We start from the raw sequence: 12,710 nt of genomic DNA on the forward strand, positions 1-12,710 counted from the left end.
TCAGGTTCTATAACATGGTATGAAAAATCGGATTAAACATGTAAAATCTACTGGTTTTATCATGTGTGGTGAATTTATGAAGGAAACTTCAAGTTTCTTAAATGGATTATCGAAACTACAAGTTCGATATGTGTATGAACTACTGGTTCATTTAGAACTTCTAGTTCATTAGGTACCTGCATTTTCTACACATATATTCTAGTGCGAAAATTTAGACAAGTAACACAATAATATTGAATAGAGCAAATTGAAATAATATCTCACAAATTGAATAAATGGAAATCACAAATCAATTGAGATATTAATTGCATGCTAGTAATATAACATATTAATTGTCACACAATTATGTGAATAAATGTTTCTGGCAATTAATTACACATATGAAATATGGTGAATTTATTTGCAATAGCCATAATGACATGTACATTGTCTGGGTTCAAATCTCAGTAGAATCAAATCATTTTTCCTTTTATTTGATTCTGCTGGACCAAAGGAATGGGCTTGATAGTGAAGCCTATCAGGCTTAGTCTGCGGGCTTGTGACCCGGCCTTTCATGCGTAATTTAAATGGTGTGTGAGGCCTGCTGGGCTGCTAGGTCCCGCAGAGGGAGAGTGGGCCTGCTGGGCTCCAGCTGGTCTGCCAAGGAATGAAAAGTTATTACTCAACCCTTTTGGTAACTCCAATTAAATACGACCAGGTAAGAGTATGAGGTTTGGGTGGAGCGAGGCTCTCTTAAGTACACAGCCTCATTGTATCTTGCCTAGACATCACATCGAATTGGGTGAGCCTACTTGGAAAGATTCATAATATTTCAGTGTTGTCAAAACTACAGGTTCGATACTATATGTGAACTTCTGGTTCAATATTTATGTATGAAATTTTGGTTCAATGTTTATGTGTGTGACTGTGTGTGAACTTCCGGTTCGTTAAGTACCTGCATTCCGCACATATATATTCTAATGCAAAGAATTTAAGCGGGTAAAATATTTAAATTTAATATGAGCAGGTAACACCACAAAACATTATCATAATAAATAATGAAGGAAAGATGTATCATTATCACAAAGTCCAAACAAGTATTTATAGATATTTGTCACAATATACATGAATTAATAGCTAAATTAAAAAGCTATTGATTTTCCTTTTACTCATTCCATTATGCCAATTATAGTGCAAGAGAAATAAGTGTCTCTCATAGAGGATTAAGTTAAACTAGATGCTTCAATAAAAGTCATAAATCGTGATTGCAGCTTCTACTGAATAGCAGTCGAAAAACAAACCAAAATCCCAACCAAAACAACCCAGAAAAATATGAAAAATTATAGAGATGCAGTAAACACACAGAGGCTCTAGCATACAAAATTTGGTGAATTTTGGAGTTGAATTACTAGTTTAAATAAATACGGGAACACAGAGGACAGAAGGTAAACTGAAACAGTAAAATCTGTTTTTGCTTGGAAAAACATACTTGGTTGTAGAGCTGGTAGATTGATGTTGATTGAATGATGAACCTCTTCTTTTCTGCAACCCAAGAGTTATTCACCTCTTCTCTTGTCGATCGGCAATCCGAATCCTAGAGCTAGTCGTGCTGATAACGTGTTGTAAAACTAACATAGAAAGTGTTTCAGAAAATGGAGAGAGCTTTGCTTCTAAGAACTTGAGAGAGAGAGAGTTTAGATGCAGATAATAAGTGTAGTATTTTCTGTTTTTCTCCTCATAACATGGATGAGAAATGGACTACATATAGTGGAAGATAGGGAACATGTAGCCTAAAGTCCTCCATAAAACAAGGACCCCTAAAGTCCTCCATAAAACAAGGATTCCTAAAGTCATCCATAAAACATGGAAAGGGTAAGCCTATAACAACATAATGATTTACCCTATATCTATTTACATGATATAGCCATAATGATTTACAACATTATCTAATATCTTGGAAGCTTTTGAGGCAATCTGATGTACACATCTTTTAACAAGTGTATCAGCCTGCTCTGGATCTGAAACCTTCCGCTTGCACAATGTTCAGAGTGCTTTTACATGAGCATTAACCTGTCATCAAATACAGTAACTGATTTATAAAAAATAAAAATAAAAAGTCCTATGAAATAATAGAAACGTGGGAAGAGGAGGGGGAGGGGGAGGACTATGATTAACCAGTTGGCATCACTAAGCATACGTTACCACACGAAAATTTGTATTTATCTCAAGCTATTTGGCATTTCCACAAGTTCTTTGCCAACTGAGTCTTCCATTGAAATGTAAAAACATCAGCGGTTTGCAATTCATAAGGTGAAATGCAATTTCATCTAATGGAGCAATATATTTGCTATCCACCCTTCTAATCAGTCATGCAACAAGGAGCAACCTTGCCTGGAGTTAAAAGCACAGTTGATTCTAGGTTCATTAATAAATTGGAGGTTTAAAAAATCCAATTCATTTTACTATAAGTGAATGCCTATATGAAAGAGTGAATAAACATCTTGAGCATGTTCATCTCTCACTCCAGATAGGCCCAATTTGATCAATACATACTTCATCCCTCCAGGCATGCTAAAGGCAAACTGAAGTACTAAATCCAGAAGCATCAAAAAAAAAAAATTTATAAGGACAAATTGCTGAAACCAAAGAATGAGTACCTCTGTTGAATGCATGTTAAAATTTTCAATTCTTTTAAGCAAGTCATGAGCTAACTCTGCACCAACTTCAGAAGGCAGCTCAACAGATACATTAGAAATAGTCTGTAAGAGAAAAACAAGATCCCCAGCCCAAGCAACAGAACTGGATTCTATACCCCCTCCCTCTTCATGTGCATATCCCTGTGGAAGTGGACTCTGAATCTCCCCTCCCATTCCATGCTTGTCAAAAAAGCTGCCAATGATGACAGAGAAACTCCCAGTCAACTGCTTTTGCAAGGTATGCTGACACCTCTGACAGAAGAAACCAAGAACCCGGTGGGGCTGTCCATTTCTCTATAGGCATGGATTGACTGAGCCAGAGAGACTCAGATGTCCTTATGATACTCTGAAGTGCAGTAGCAAATTTGTGCTTCAGTCGACTCTTCTTTCCCAAGTTTGTTAAAATTTTCTTCACCCAAGGTGCCACTTCTCCATTGCAAATCTCTTTCAAAAGGCTTAAAATGCCTTCAGGAAGTACTGAGTCAGTATTGATTTCAGAACCAACTGCAGATACCCTTTCCAATACCAGCTCTACAAACAAGTTTTCACATTCTTCTTGAATGCTAGACTCATTATCAGTTATTAAAGCTGGAACAGAATGTAGCCACTCAGTAGCCACGCTATCATCCAGGAATGTTCTAAAAGCCAACAAAGTCAATGCAAATAATATAAGATCCAGAATTGCAAATAATGAACTCAGTTACAGTCACAAGTCAAAAAGGGAAAATAAACTGATCAAGAGCAGAAAGACTAACTTGGAGGCATTCATCTTTTTGATAACTTAAATATTAGGAAAACATAATCAAGTTTGTATTTCATTATATCGGGTTGAAACCATCAAATCTCAGAGCCTAGTGCACTATCTGTCGCATCAGCGGAAAGTGTCGACACTAAAAGAATGTTAAAAACAGATTTAAATTCACAAACAATGCAGATGTGCAGAATGTAATCGAATATTTTCTATAAAACATAATCATTCTGAAACTGTTTCTGACAAAAAAAAAAACACTGTGGATTAGGATTTGTGTTCCAGGTGGTTGGACTGTAAAAGACTATTCTTAGCGTGGAATGAGGGGAGGAAGTTAGCAGGGTGACTTGTTATTACTTAATTAGTCCTAAAATCAAGATGAATGGCAAATATCATACAATGTCAGAATGTTTATTTAAGTGTAATTAAAAGCCATAGATACCATAATATTACAAGCCATAGATACCATAATATCCGACATATACAAACCCATTAGAATTCAAAATTACTAACTGTAATTAAAACAACAGTTTGAAGAACCATTAGATGAAAAGGAAATAATTATTACAACGCGCTACACGCGCCCTAACTACAGAAGGTTTTTTTTTCCCCTGTTTCTATCGCGCTCGTCCGGCGGCGCGCGGAGGCTGGACTGGCCTCTGGCCTTCCTGTCGTCTGTTCCGCTGCCGGACGGGTGATGAGTTTAAGGCTTGGGACAGCGTCCTAGGGGCTATGGCTACTCAAGGCTTGGCAGATGGTTCGGTGGTTTTTCTGTCCCACTCCCTTTCACATACGGTGGCCGGTGTTCCGATCTTGGTGATGTGGGCGACGGATTGGGATGGGAGGCAGTGGGATCCCAATCTGCTTTCCTTCCAGGCGGTGTTGCCGTCCTCTTCTTGGTGGCTTCGATCTGGTTGTTCGGGTGACCCTTGTCGGGTTTGCTGGGTTTCTAGTTTGGGGCTCTTGGTGGGTGGTGACGCTCCGTTGACGTCATCTGAGATCGACTTTGACGTGTTTCGAGTGGTGCGACGTGGTTCTGGCGGTGCTGGTTCGGCGGCGACGGCGCTCGGTTGTGCACGTAAAGCTGCTGTACGAAGGATTGGGGCGGGGCCTGTTGGGCCGATCTGCTGGGTCTTCTTTAGTTGGGCTCTTTTAGTTTTTTTAGTTTTTTTCCTTTTTACCTTGGTCTAGAACCCTAGGTTTGTACTCTCTACGTTTGTTAGGGAATTACGCACTTTCGTGCCTCTAGCAAATCCTCTAGAGTGGTAACGACAGAGGATTCTCGAGCTAAGGTATGGGCAATGGGAACTCTTGATTTCCCGGTCCTGTTCTGTGCCTAATATTTGCTTTCTAGAGTCTAGTGCTATGTAAGTTAGCTTCTCTAATTGTACACCAATTGAGGTCTCTAGGCGATTAGGGTTGTTATAACAAGAAGCTTAGATAGTTTTGGGGTTTGGGCATTTAGCTAGGTACTGTAATAAGTGAGCGCATTTGTCTACAGTGAGGGTCCCCTGTCATTTGCTTGGCAGCTCGTGCCAGCTAGAACTGTTGGTATGAGGCAGCTTGTGATGTATGTGCTTTCTGGCCATGGATAAGTTAATGAAATTATCTATTTTCTCTAAAAAAAAATTAGATGAAAAGGAAACATGAAACTTACCACTGAAAGAGCTGAAATTGCCGCTTTGCGTATGCTAACAAGTGGATCAGAACAAGCCATGCTCATAGTCTTGATCAAGTCTCTATCAAAGCCACTACCAAGAATGGCCATCAACTTGGTAACCAAAAGAAGTGCAGCCCTCCTTACAGCTGCCTTCTCATCCATACACCTTGCCCTCAAAATCTCATTCATCCAGCCCTCCTGCCTTTCATCCATTGCATCACCAAACCCCATAACTTCTTTCAACACTTCCCGGCTCCTATCATCACCAGACAAGAAGCCAACCAGCTGTGACAAATTCAACAAAGCACGAGCTCGAATCCCAGCCATTGCATCCGAACAGAGCTGAATCAAAGCCTCCAAGCATTTCCAACCCAACGACTCCCTCACTTCACTCTCCGAATCCAAATCCATCACATCTCTCAAGGACGTAACCAGCACCAGAATAAGGTCAACAGCTAAAAGCCTCAACCTGGCCTTCCCTTGAGTCATCTTCACCACATACTCCACAAACACAACTTGCTCCTGAACCTCCATAACTCTAACAATCTCCATTATAGACTCGACAGCCAAAGCCCGAGGCTCAGACTTATCCGGAGCCTTGTGGACCAAGTACCACAGAAAATTCACCATTGCTTTCTTCACCCCCTCAAGATTCTTAGCCACACCCATCATCTGATTCCCCACAAAACTCAACGCACACTACCAGAAAAATGGTCTTTTACGGCCCGCAAAGAGCGCCGTAAAAGATATTTTACGGCACACAAAAATGCGCCGTAAATGGACATGCCGTAAAAGATAACTATCATTTACGGCGTGCATGAAATGCGCCGTAAATGAGTCCCAATGTGCGTCGTAAATGAGTCAAAAGTGTGTCGTAAAAGAGGGGTATATTTATGGCACACATACCATGCACGCCGTAAATGATTTAAATGTGTGCCGTAAAAGATGCCACATTTACGGCACACATCCCATGCACGCCGTAAATGAGGGTTGAAAAACAAAAAAAAATTAAAAGCCAAAAATCAGCAATTTATATATTATTTCATGTTTCTATATTTTTGGGAAAATTCTACAATGTGTTAACGTATGACATGCATACAATTGCCTTAAAAGTTGTAAAATGAGTCCTCAAAATAGTAATATTAGTCCTCAAAGTGGTAACATGAGTCCTTAAAGTGGTAAATTTTCTTAGTTACCACATGAGTCCTAAAAATAGTAATATTAGTCATCAAAGTGGTAACATGAGTCCTTAAAGTGGTAAATTTTCTTAGTTTACCATATGAGTCCTCAAAATAGTAATATTAGTCCTCAAAGTGGTAACATGAGTCCTTAAAGTGGTAAAAATAGTTGATGTATGAGAAATGTTAACATACCATAGCTTTACCCATATTTTTGTTGGTAAATAAACTTCATTTATATAATTATTGTACATCATATAAAATAGGCTTACAAGAGCAAAGAAAAATCCATAGAAGCAAAAAAGAAACTTTTACAACGCTACTTTACATCTATTTCCTACACCACTTTATCTTCATTTCTCTCATCCACTATGCAAGATAAGCATGTACTACACCGGCTGAAAGGGGCTTATTTGAATTACCTTCTTGTGTTTGATCACAATAATTTCATATACCATCTGCCCTTACTTAGCACTTTTCTTAACCACGAACCAGTTTCTTCTCTTGCCCTCAGAAAGCTTGTCCTATATTTCTCTTATAGATTACTGTCCATCATCCTCTTGTTCTCCAGCTAGAGTTGTCACACCCAAAAATTCTACACATAATAAATTCCAGCTTATAAATGATACATAATCTTAACAGGAAATTGGAACAGCTAACTTAATTATGTGCTTGAACCAATATATAATCATTACAATCCCTTGACTGCATGCTCAGGAACCATCTTCCATGTTGGAGTCAAATAATTAAATCTAGATTGTATGTTCTTTGCAGAGTGTATATGTGGCTTTTGAACCAAGCATTCTATGAAGTGCAAACTATTCTTAAAAGAGCCAAAAAAACCTAGACTGAACTGAAGTCATCGATTTCTTACAAGTATAATTCATCTTCATATACACTACATCTTGCAACTAATCATCACAACAAAGAGCAACTCGAAGCTATACAAAAAGCTTAATCAGAACTCTAACTCTTTTCCCTTACTGATTCATAATTAAACTTGAACTTCAGACCCTCCATTTAATAACACATATGATAAGCTGAGCTTGAACCACTAACTCATTTTTATCATTCATACTTCAGTACAAGTGCATCACGTACATGATCTCAATTCAGTTTACAGTACTGGAAGTAATAGTTTAGCATCTGTAGTGTTTAGACTCCAGAAAAAGCATTTGGAAAATGGTAAAAATCATGTGTTTGGCAATGCTTTCAGAAACTGCCAGAAGTGCGTAGACAATTAAAGACGCATTTGGTAGCATTTAGCAGAATTAACTTAAACTTGCTTTGCATTTTGGAAACACTTGTATCATTTAACAATGATATGTGTTTCTAACAGAAACGATTCCAGCTTAATTACTACCTAGTAAAAGTGCTTGAACTGAGTATACGAGAAAAACAACTAATTGATCAATGAACCTAATTGGTACATCTCATATATCACACACATTATTAGAGACTCAAATTGACCAACCAAAAAAAAAAATAGAAATTGATCAACCCTGTTAAGCAATTAACAAAACTGGGATTGAAGTACTAAGTTATTGAATGATCATGAGAAATGAAAGCCAAAGCGGGTTTCTTTTACTTTTCAGTTTGTGTTTGACTTTGATTCTAACTTGCAATTTACTTATCAAAGCTCTAAAATTTAAGAAAATTAAAGCAAATACGAAAAATAGAGAGAACCCAAATTACATACATATCCAAGTCTCTGAGGCTGTAAGCATAGCAAAGCAGACGAGCGGTGGAGTCATCATCCATCTTCCAACCAGCAAAGTTCAATCTCTCTATTCGTCCCAGACTTTGCTTCACCCCCTGTTTCCATTTTCTACACACACCGCTTGCTTTTCACAAATTCACCAAAACCCAAATTAGCAGCAACAAAAACAAACCACCAAAAAACCCAGAAAGAAAATTCAAAGACAATAATCAGATGATGATGAAATGAATTTGAAAACCCAGGAAGTGTCCATATCTAGGTTCCCAGAGCTCAGGAAATTTTCAGTTTCTGGAATTTTCAGTTCAAGATGGGATGGGTTTCGGCGGCATAGAAACAGTATAATCACAAACCCTGAAAACCCAAAAAGAAAACCGAAACAAAACTAGATCTTGAGCTCTTTACAGACACAATCTGACTATCAATCACAATGAAACCATTCAATTATCGTTCTGAAATTCAATTTCATCTGTCTATATGTATATATTGGGAGTTTAGGGGCTTACACTGAACAGTGGATTAAGTGGCATGAGAGAGAATTAGAACTCCAAAGATGCCGACCAAGAATCCTAAACTGAAACCCATCTTAGCTCCGATCTCCAGCCAGCTAGAACTCCCCAGAATCGGACTCGCCGACGTCGTTTACGATATGCGACCCAATTGACTCTTTTGCAGGTGAGGGATCTAGATCTGAACGATACCCCCAAAAGATTTCCCCAAACTGGTTTGCCGATAAAGGAAGAGCTTAGACAGAAGTATTGGAGAGAGAGGGAGGACAAGAGAGACGAAGAGATTGGCCTCCGTTTTGAGAGAGTTTTTTTTTTCGTTTTGAGCAGAGGGCGACTGTCGTGGTTTTCATAGCAAACTTCAAAGAGGGAAATTAGAATCTGAGCCCAAAAATAATAGCGGGGCTCTTAAATTTTTTTGCCATTGTCGACGCACACAAAAAAAGTGCCGTAAAAGATTAAATTGAAAAGTCTTTTACGGCGCACATAAAAGAACGCCGTAAATATAACGTATCATTTACAGCACATATGAAAAGCACACCGTAAAAGAGCAGAAAGGAAAGTCTTTTACGGCGCACATGAAAGCACGCCGTAAAAGACAATCTTTTACGGCGCGCAAAAAATGCAAGCCGTAATTTGCGCGTCGTAAAAGACAGATTTTCTGGTAGTGCGCAAATATCCTCACCTGCGATTTATGCAGAAGAATCATCGGCGCCAATGACTTGAACACCTCAGCTGCAATGCTGGCATGGTCTCCATGCTCAGGCTTGAACACCTTAAGCAAAACCCTAGAGCACAAATCAGTCAATTTGTTATAATTACCAGAATTGCCACACACCTCAAACCCCATGACTGGAATTTCAGCCACGGTTTGAACCAACGACTTCAAACTATCCGGAAACCGATCCAAATGAATCAAATCCATCACAAGTTCCAATTTTTCAAGCACCGAAAACAAAACCCTAACATCAAACTCCCTCTCTTCGCCTTCGCAATCCTCACTGTTCTTCAAACCCTTACCTTTGCCTCTTCCCTTCCGCTTCCTAGCTGCCGCGTTACCGGACCCCGTGCCGGGCTCGCCGTGACCCGATTCGGCGCGGCGGTGCTTCAGCGACCGGCGAATCGACTGGAGGAGAGAGAAGAACGCCATAGGGGTGAAGAGAGTGCAGACCGGGGAATTGGGGGAGAGGAGGAGAGAGAGGTAGAGCTTGGAGGCGGAGAGGGTGAAATGGGCCGGGCCGGAATCCATGGCGGCGGCGATGGGGCGGACCAGATTGGAGAGGGAGAGGGACTTGGCGGCGAGCTCGTCGGAGAAGCGGTCCATGGGGTCCGGGTCATTGTCGGCGGCGTCGAAGAGGGTTTGGAGATCGGAGAGAGTGGAATTGGAGATGGGTTGGGATTGGGTGTTGGTGGGGTTTTCGAGGTGGCGGAGGTCTTCGAGCTCTGTGACTATTCGGGTTATGGTTTCTTCCATACCTGATTTGGGTTTGAGGTCGTTGTGAGACTGTTCGGGTAGAAATGGCTCCCTCTATCTGGATTTTTGAAATTTTGGTTTTCCCGCTTTTTGGAATTTAATTATATTTTTGCCCCTAATGGTATTTACTTTTTCTTTGGGGTTTTGTCCATTTACTTCATTTTTAAGGATTTTTTTCCCACTTATCCCATTAAGTATTTTTAATTCGCTCTTACCTAAAACACTCTAAATGAGGTCTTCCCTAATATCCCATTAAGTTTTTTTTTTTTTTTAAATTTTTTTTAATACCATTTTACTCTCACCCCTTTATTACTTAGAGAGAGAGAAAAAAAATGGAAGAGAGAGAAACCATAGGAGACTTCGCCGGAGCCGATCACCGGTCGCCGGATTCCGGTCACCGGCTGTCGCCCACCGGAATTTGCTGGAAATCTCACCGGAAATATCTTTTTTACCCCAATAGACATCTATTGCCCCCTAATAGAGTGGCATTAGAGGTCTATTGCCCCCCAATAGATGACTATCAGCCATGTATTGCTCCCCAATAGACGTCTATCAGCCATGTATTGCCCCCAATAGAAGTCTATTTCCCTCCAATAGATGTCTATTGCCCCCCAATAGAATTTTCGGTCGCCGGAATGGAAACTAATCTTTCTAAAATTAGACAAATAAAACTTTGATTAAAGAAAAAAACGAAGAGATTATATAAATTCAAAACGTCTATTGCCCCCCAATAGACATTCAAAATTTTTTTTCTTTCCTACTATCCCATTACTCAAAAAAAAAAAAAAAAAATGGTTTGGGCACCCAGAAAATGCTCTGGGCACCCCAATCAATAATCGGACCAAAACCACCGGATCGAATCAGGACGCCGACCTCTCTCACCTCTCCGAACCTCCAATCCTCATCGGAGTAGCCACCGACGCTTTTCTCTTCCTTGCCGACCTCAATACGAAGCTCGAGGAAGCTCGACAGAGAGAGAGATAAAGACGCCAGAGATAGTAACCCTTCCACGGTTCCATTTCGCAAAGCTTCAACAAAACAGTTTCTGCAAAATTCAGACCTCGATCCGATAGTGTGGCCGGAGAATGAGGGCGAATTCGACGAAGAAGTCGCGGTTATCGGGAAATCCTTGCCGGAGGAGAAGGCGGCCCTGTGAGAGAGAATGCACCGACAATGATCTGCAATCCGAGCCCATCTCTGTCGTTGTAGCTCTGAAGCAGCTCGCCGGAGAAGGTGGCGACGTAGATTCAGGCGAAGGGAGGAGATGCAGCAGGTCGCCGGCGTCGATATGGAGAGAGAGACTGGTCTAGAGAGAGAGAAAGAGGAGAGAGGAGAGAATAGAGAAGAGAGAGAGATCGTGATGAGAGAGAGTGGCATGGCATGTAATTCATTAATTAGATTGAGGGCAGAATAGTTATTTCGTTTTAAATTGGGTTAGTGGGAATAAAAATCTCTTGCTGGGGTAAGTAGGATAACTTTAGCTCATTTTGGGGCTTTTGGTCAAGGACCCTTTTTATCAACTTTTTTGGGTCAGATTGCAGTCAACTGTAATTCGGAGAAACTTGTAACATAAATCAGTCCCAAACTGTCACACTTATGCTAAACTGAAACTGTCACATTTCCGATTTTAGGTCGTGGGAGCTCGGTGTCGAAAAGTAGAGTTACGAGATTTTTAGGAAAGTTGGAATGAGAAATTTGGATTCTAAATTGATAGAGATTGCAACATACTTTGACTTTAATTTTTCAAGATTTGTAGCACTTTTTATAATGAGCAAAATCACTCTTAACTTATTGGGGAAGCCGAATGTATACATTGGTAAAGAACATATTAAAGCAATAAGGTTTCTTTATCTTGGTTCGGAGGTATTTGTCTATTGCAATGACTTATCGATTTGCTCAGCTTTACAGATATTTTCAGGTTTTAGTACTTGGTGCCATGACCATCATCACATCAGGAAAGGTTCTTCTGATTGTTCACCCCTTAGAGCAAGTCCACCGGTTCCTCTTTGACCGGCCAAAGCATGGATTTGCTGAGGTGGTGACCGGGCAAGAAAAAAAACTCTCTTCCACCAACAGAAGCTTGACCGGGCAAAGGATGAACTTTCTTGACTTCGGTCAAGAAAAAAGGCAAGAGGATGACATTTTCCTTGCCCAGCCAAGGACTGTGCCAGCTCGGCCCACACCCAAACGTGGGTGACGTCTGCGGAGAGAGAAGAGAAACAGACGCGCTGATGAAGAGACTGAAGCAGGAGAAGCTGACGCGTGGCGCCGCAGCAAGCAGAAACTGAAGCCCAGTCTGGGGTTGCTTCTATCTCGGCCTGGGGGCAGCGTCTGGGCCGCTGACGCCACGGAGCGGCCGGAAGAGGTAAGGCGACCTCGGGGGTGCCGGGTCCGTGGACGGAGGACGCCGGAGGAGGGAGAAACAGGCGGGTCGGGTCAGACGAAACCCGCCAGGTTTGGGGGCGCGCGAGAGAGAGAACCAGAGGGGGAAAATGAAAAAATGAAAAAATTTCGTCCTTTGAAACAAAACATAATTTTTTTTTTGCTATTTATAGAAAATTTTCAGATTTCAAAAATTCATAATAAATTCATACAAACTCCGAATATTGCATTCCATATATGCACGAGATCGTATCGACGAGCTCTACAACTTTCATGAAGAAAGTTTTCCCAAATTCCTAACGTATAAAAAGTCAATTTTCACGACTCTCTAAATAACGTTTGTTTCGAAAATAAAAATCGATTAGAAACC

At 40.6% G+C, this 12,710-nt stretch overlaps 1 protein-coding gene and 1 long non-coding RNA gene across 2 annotated transcripts in view; both read right to left on the reverse strand.

Annotated features, from left to right (window-relative positions):
• The window catches only part of LOC133710096 (uncharacterized), a 39,100-nt gene extending 29,119 nt beyond the window's left edge, over positions 1–9,981 (reverse strand). The window contains 5 exon segments of the mRNA XM_062136081.1: positions 1,921–2,049; positions 2,637–2,864; positions 2,866–3,313; positions 5,070–5,782; positions 9,158–9,981. Of these exon segments, the coding sequence (XP_061992065.1) occupies positions 1,921–2,049; positions 2,637–2,864; positions 2,866–3,313; positions 5,070–5,782; positions 9,158–9,958 (2,319 nt within the window). The 5' untranslated portion in view covers positions 9,959–9,981.
• LOC133710097 (uncharacterized) lies at positions 6,477–8,779 on the reverse strand. Its single transcript, XR_009846515.1, has 3 exons — positions 8,485–8,779; positions 7,961–8,332; positions 6,477–6,856 (listed from the first exon to the last, which is right to left on the reverse strand). It is a non-coding gene; the product is annotated as an uncharacterized LOC133710097 (long non-coding RNA).
• Positions 9,982–12,710: the final 2,729 nt, after the last annotated feature.

This window comes from Rosa rugosa, chromosome 5 (genome assembly GCF_958449725.1).
Source record: "Rosa rugosa chromosome 5, drRosRugo1.1, whole genome shotgun sequence".
Lineage (NCBI taxonomy): Eukaryota > Viridiplantae > Streptophyta > Magnoliopsida > Rosales > Rosaceae > Rosa > Rosa rugosa.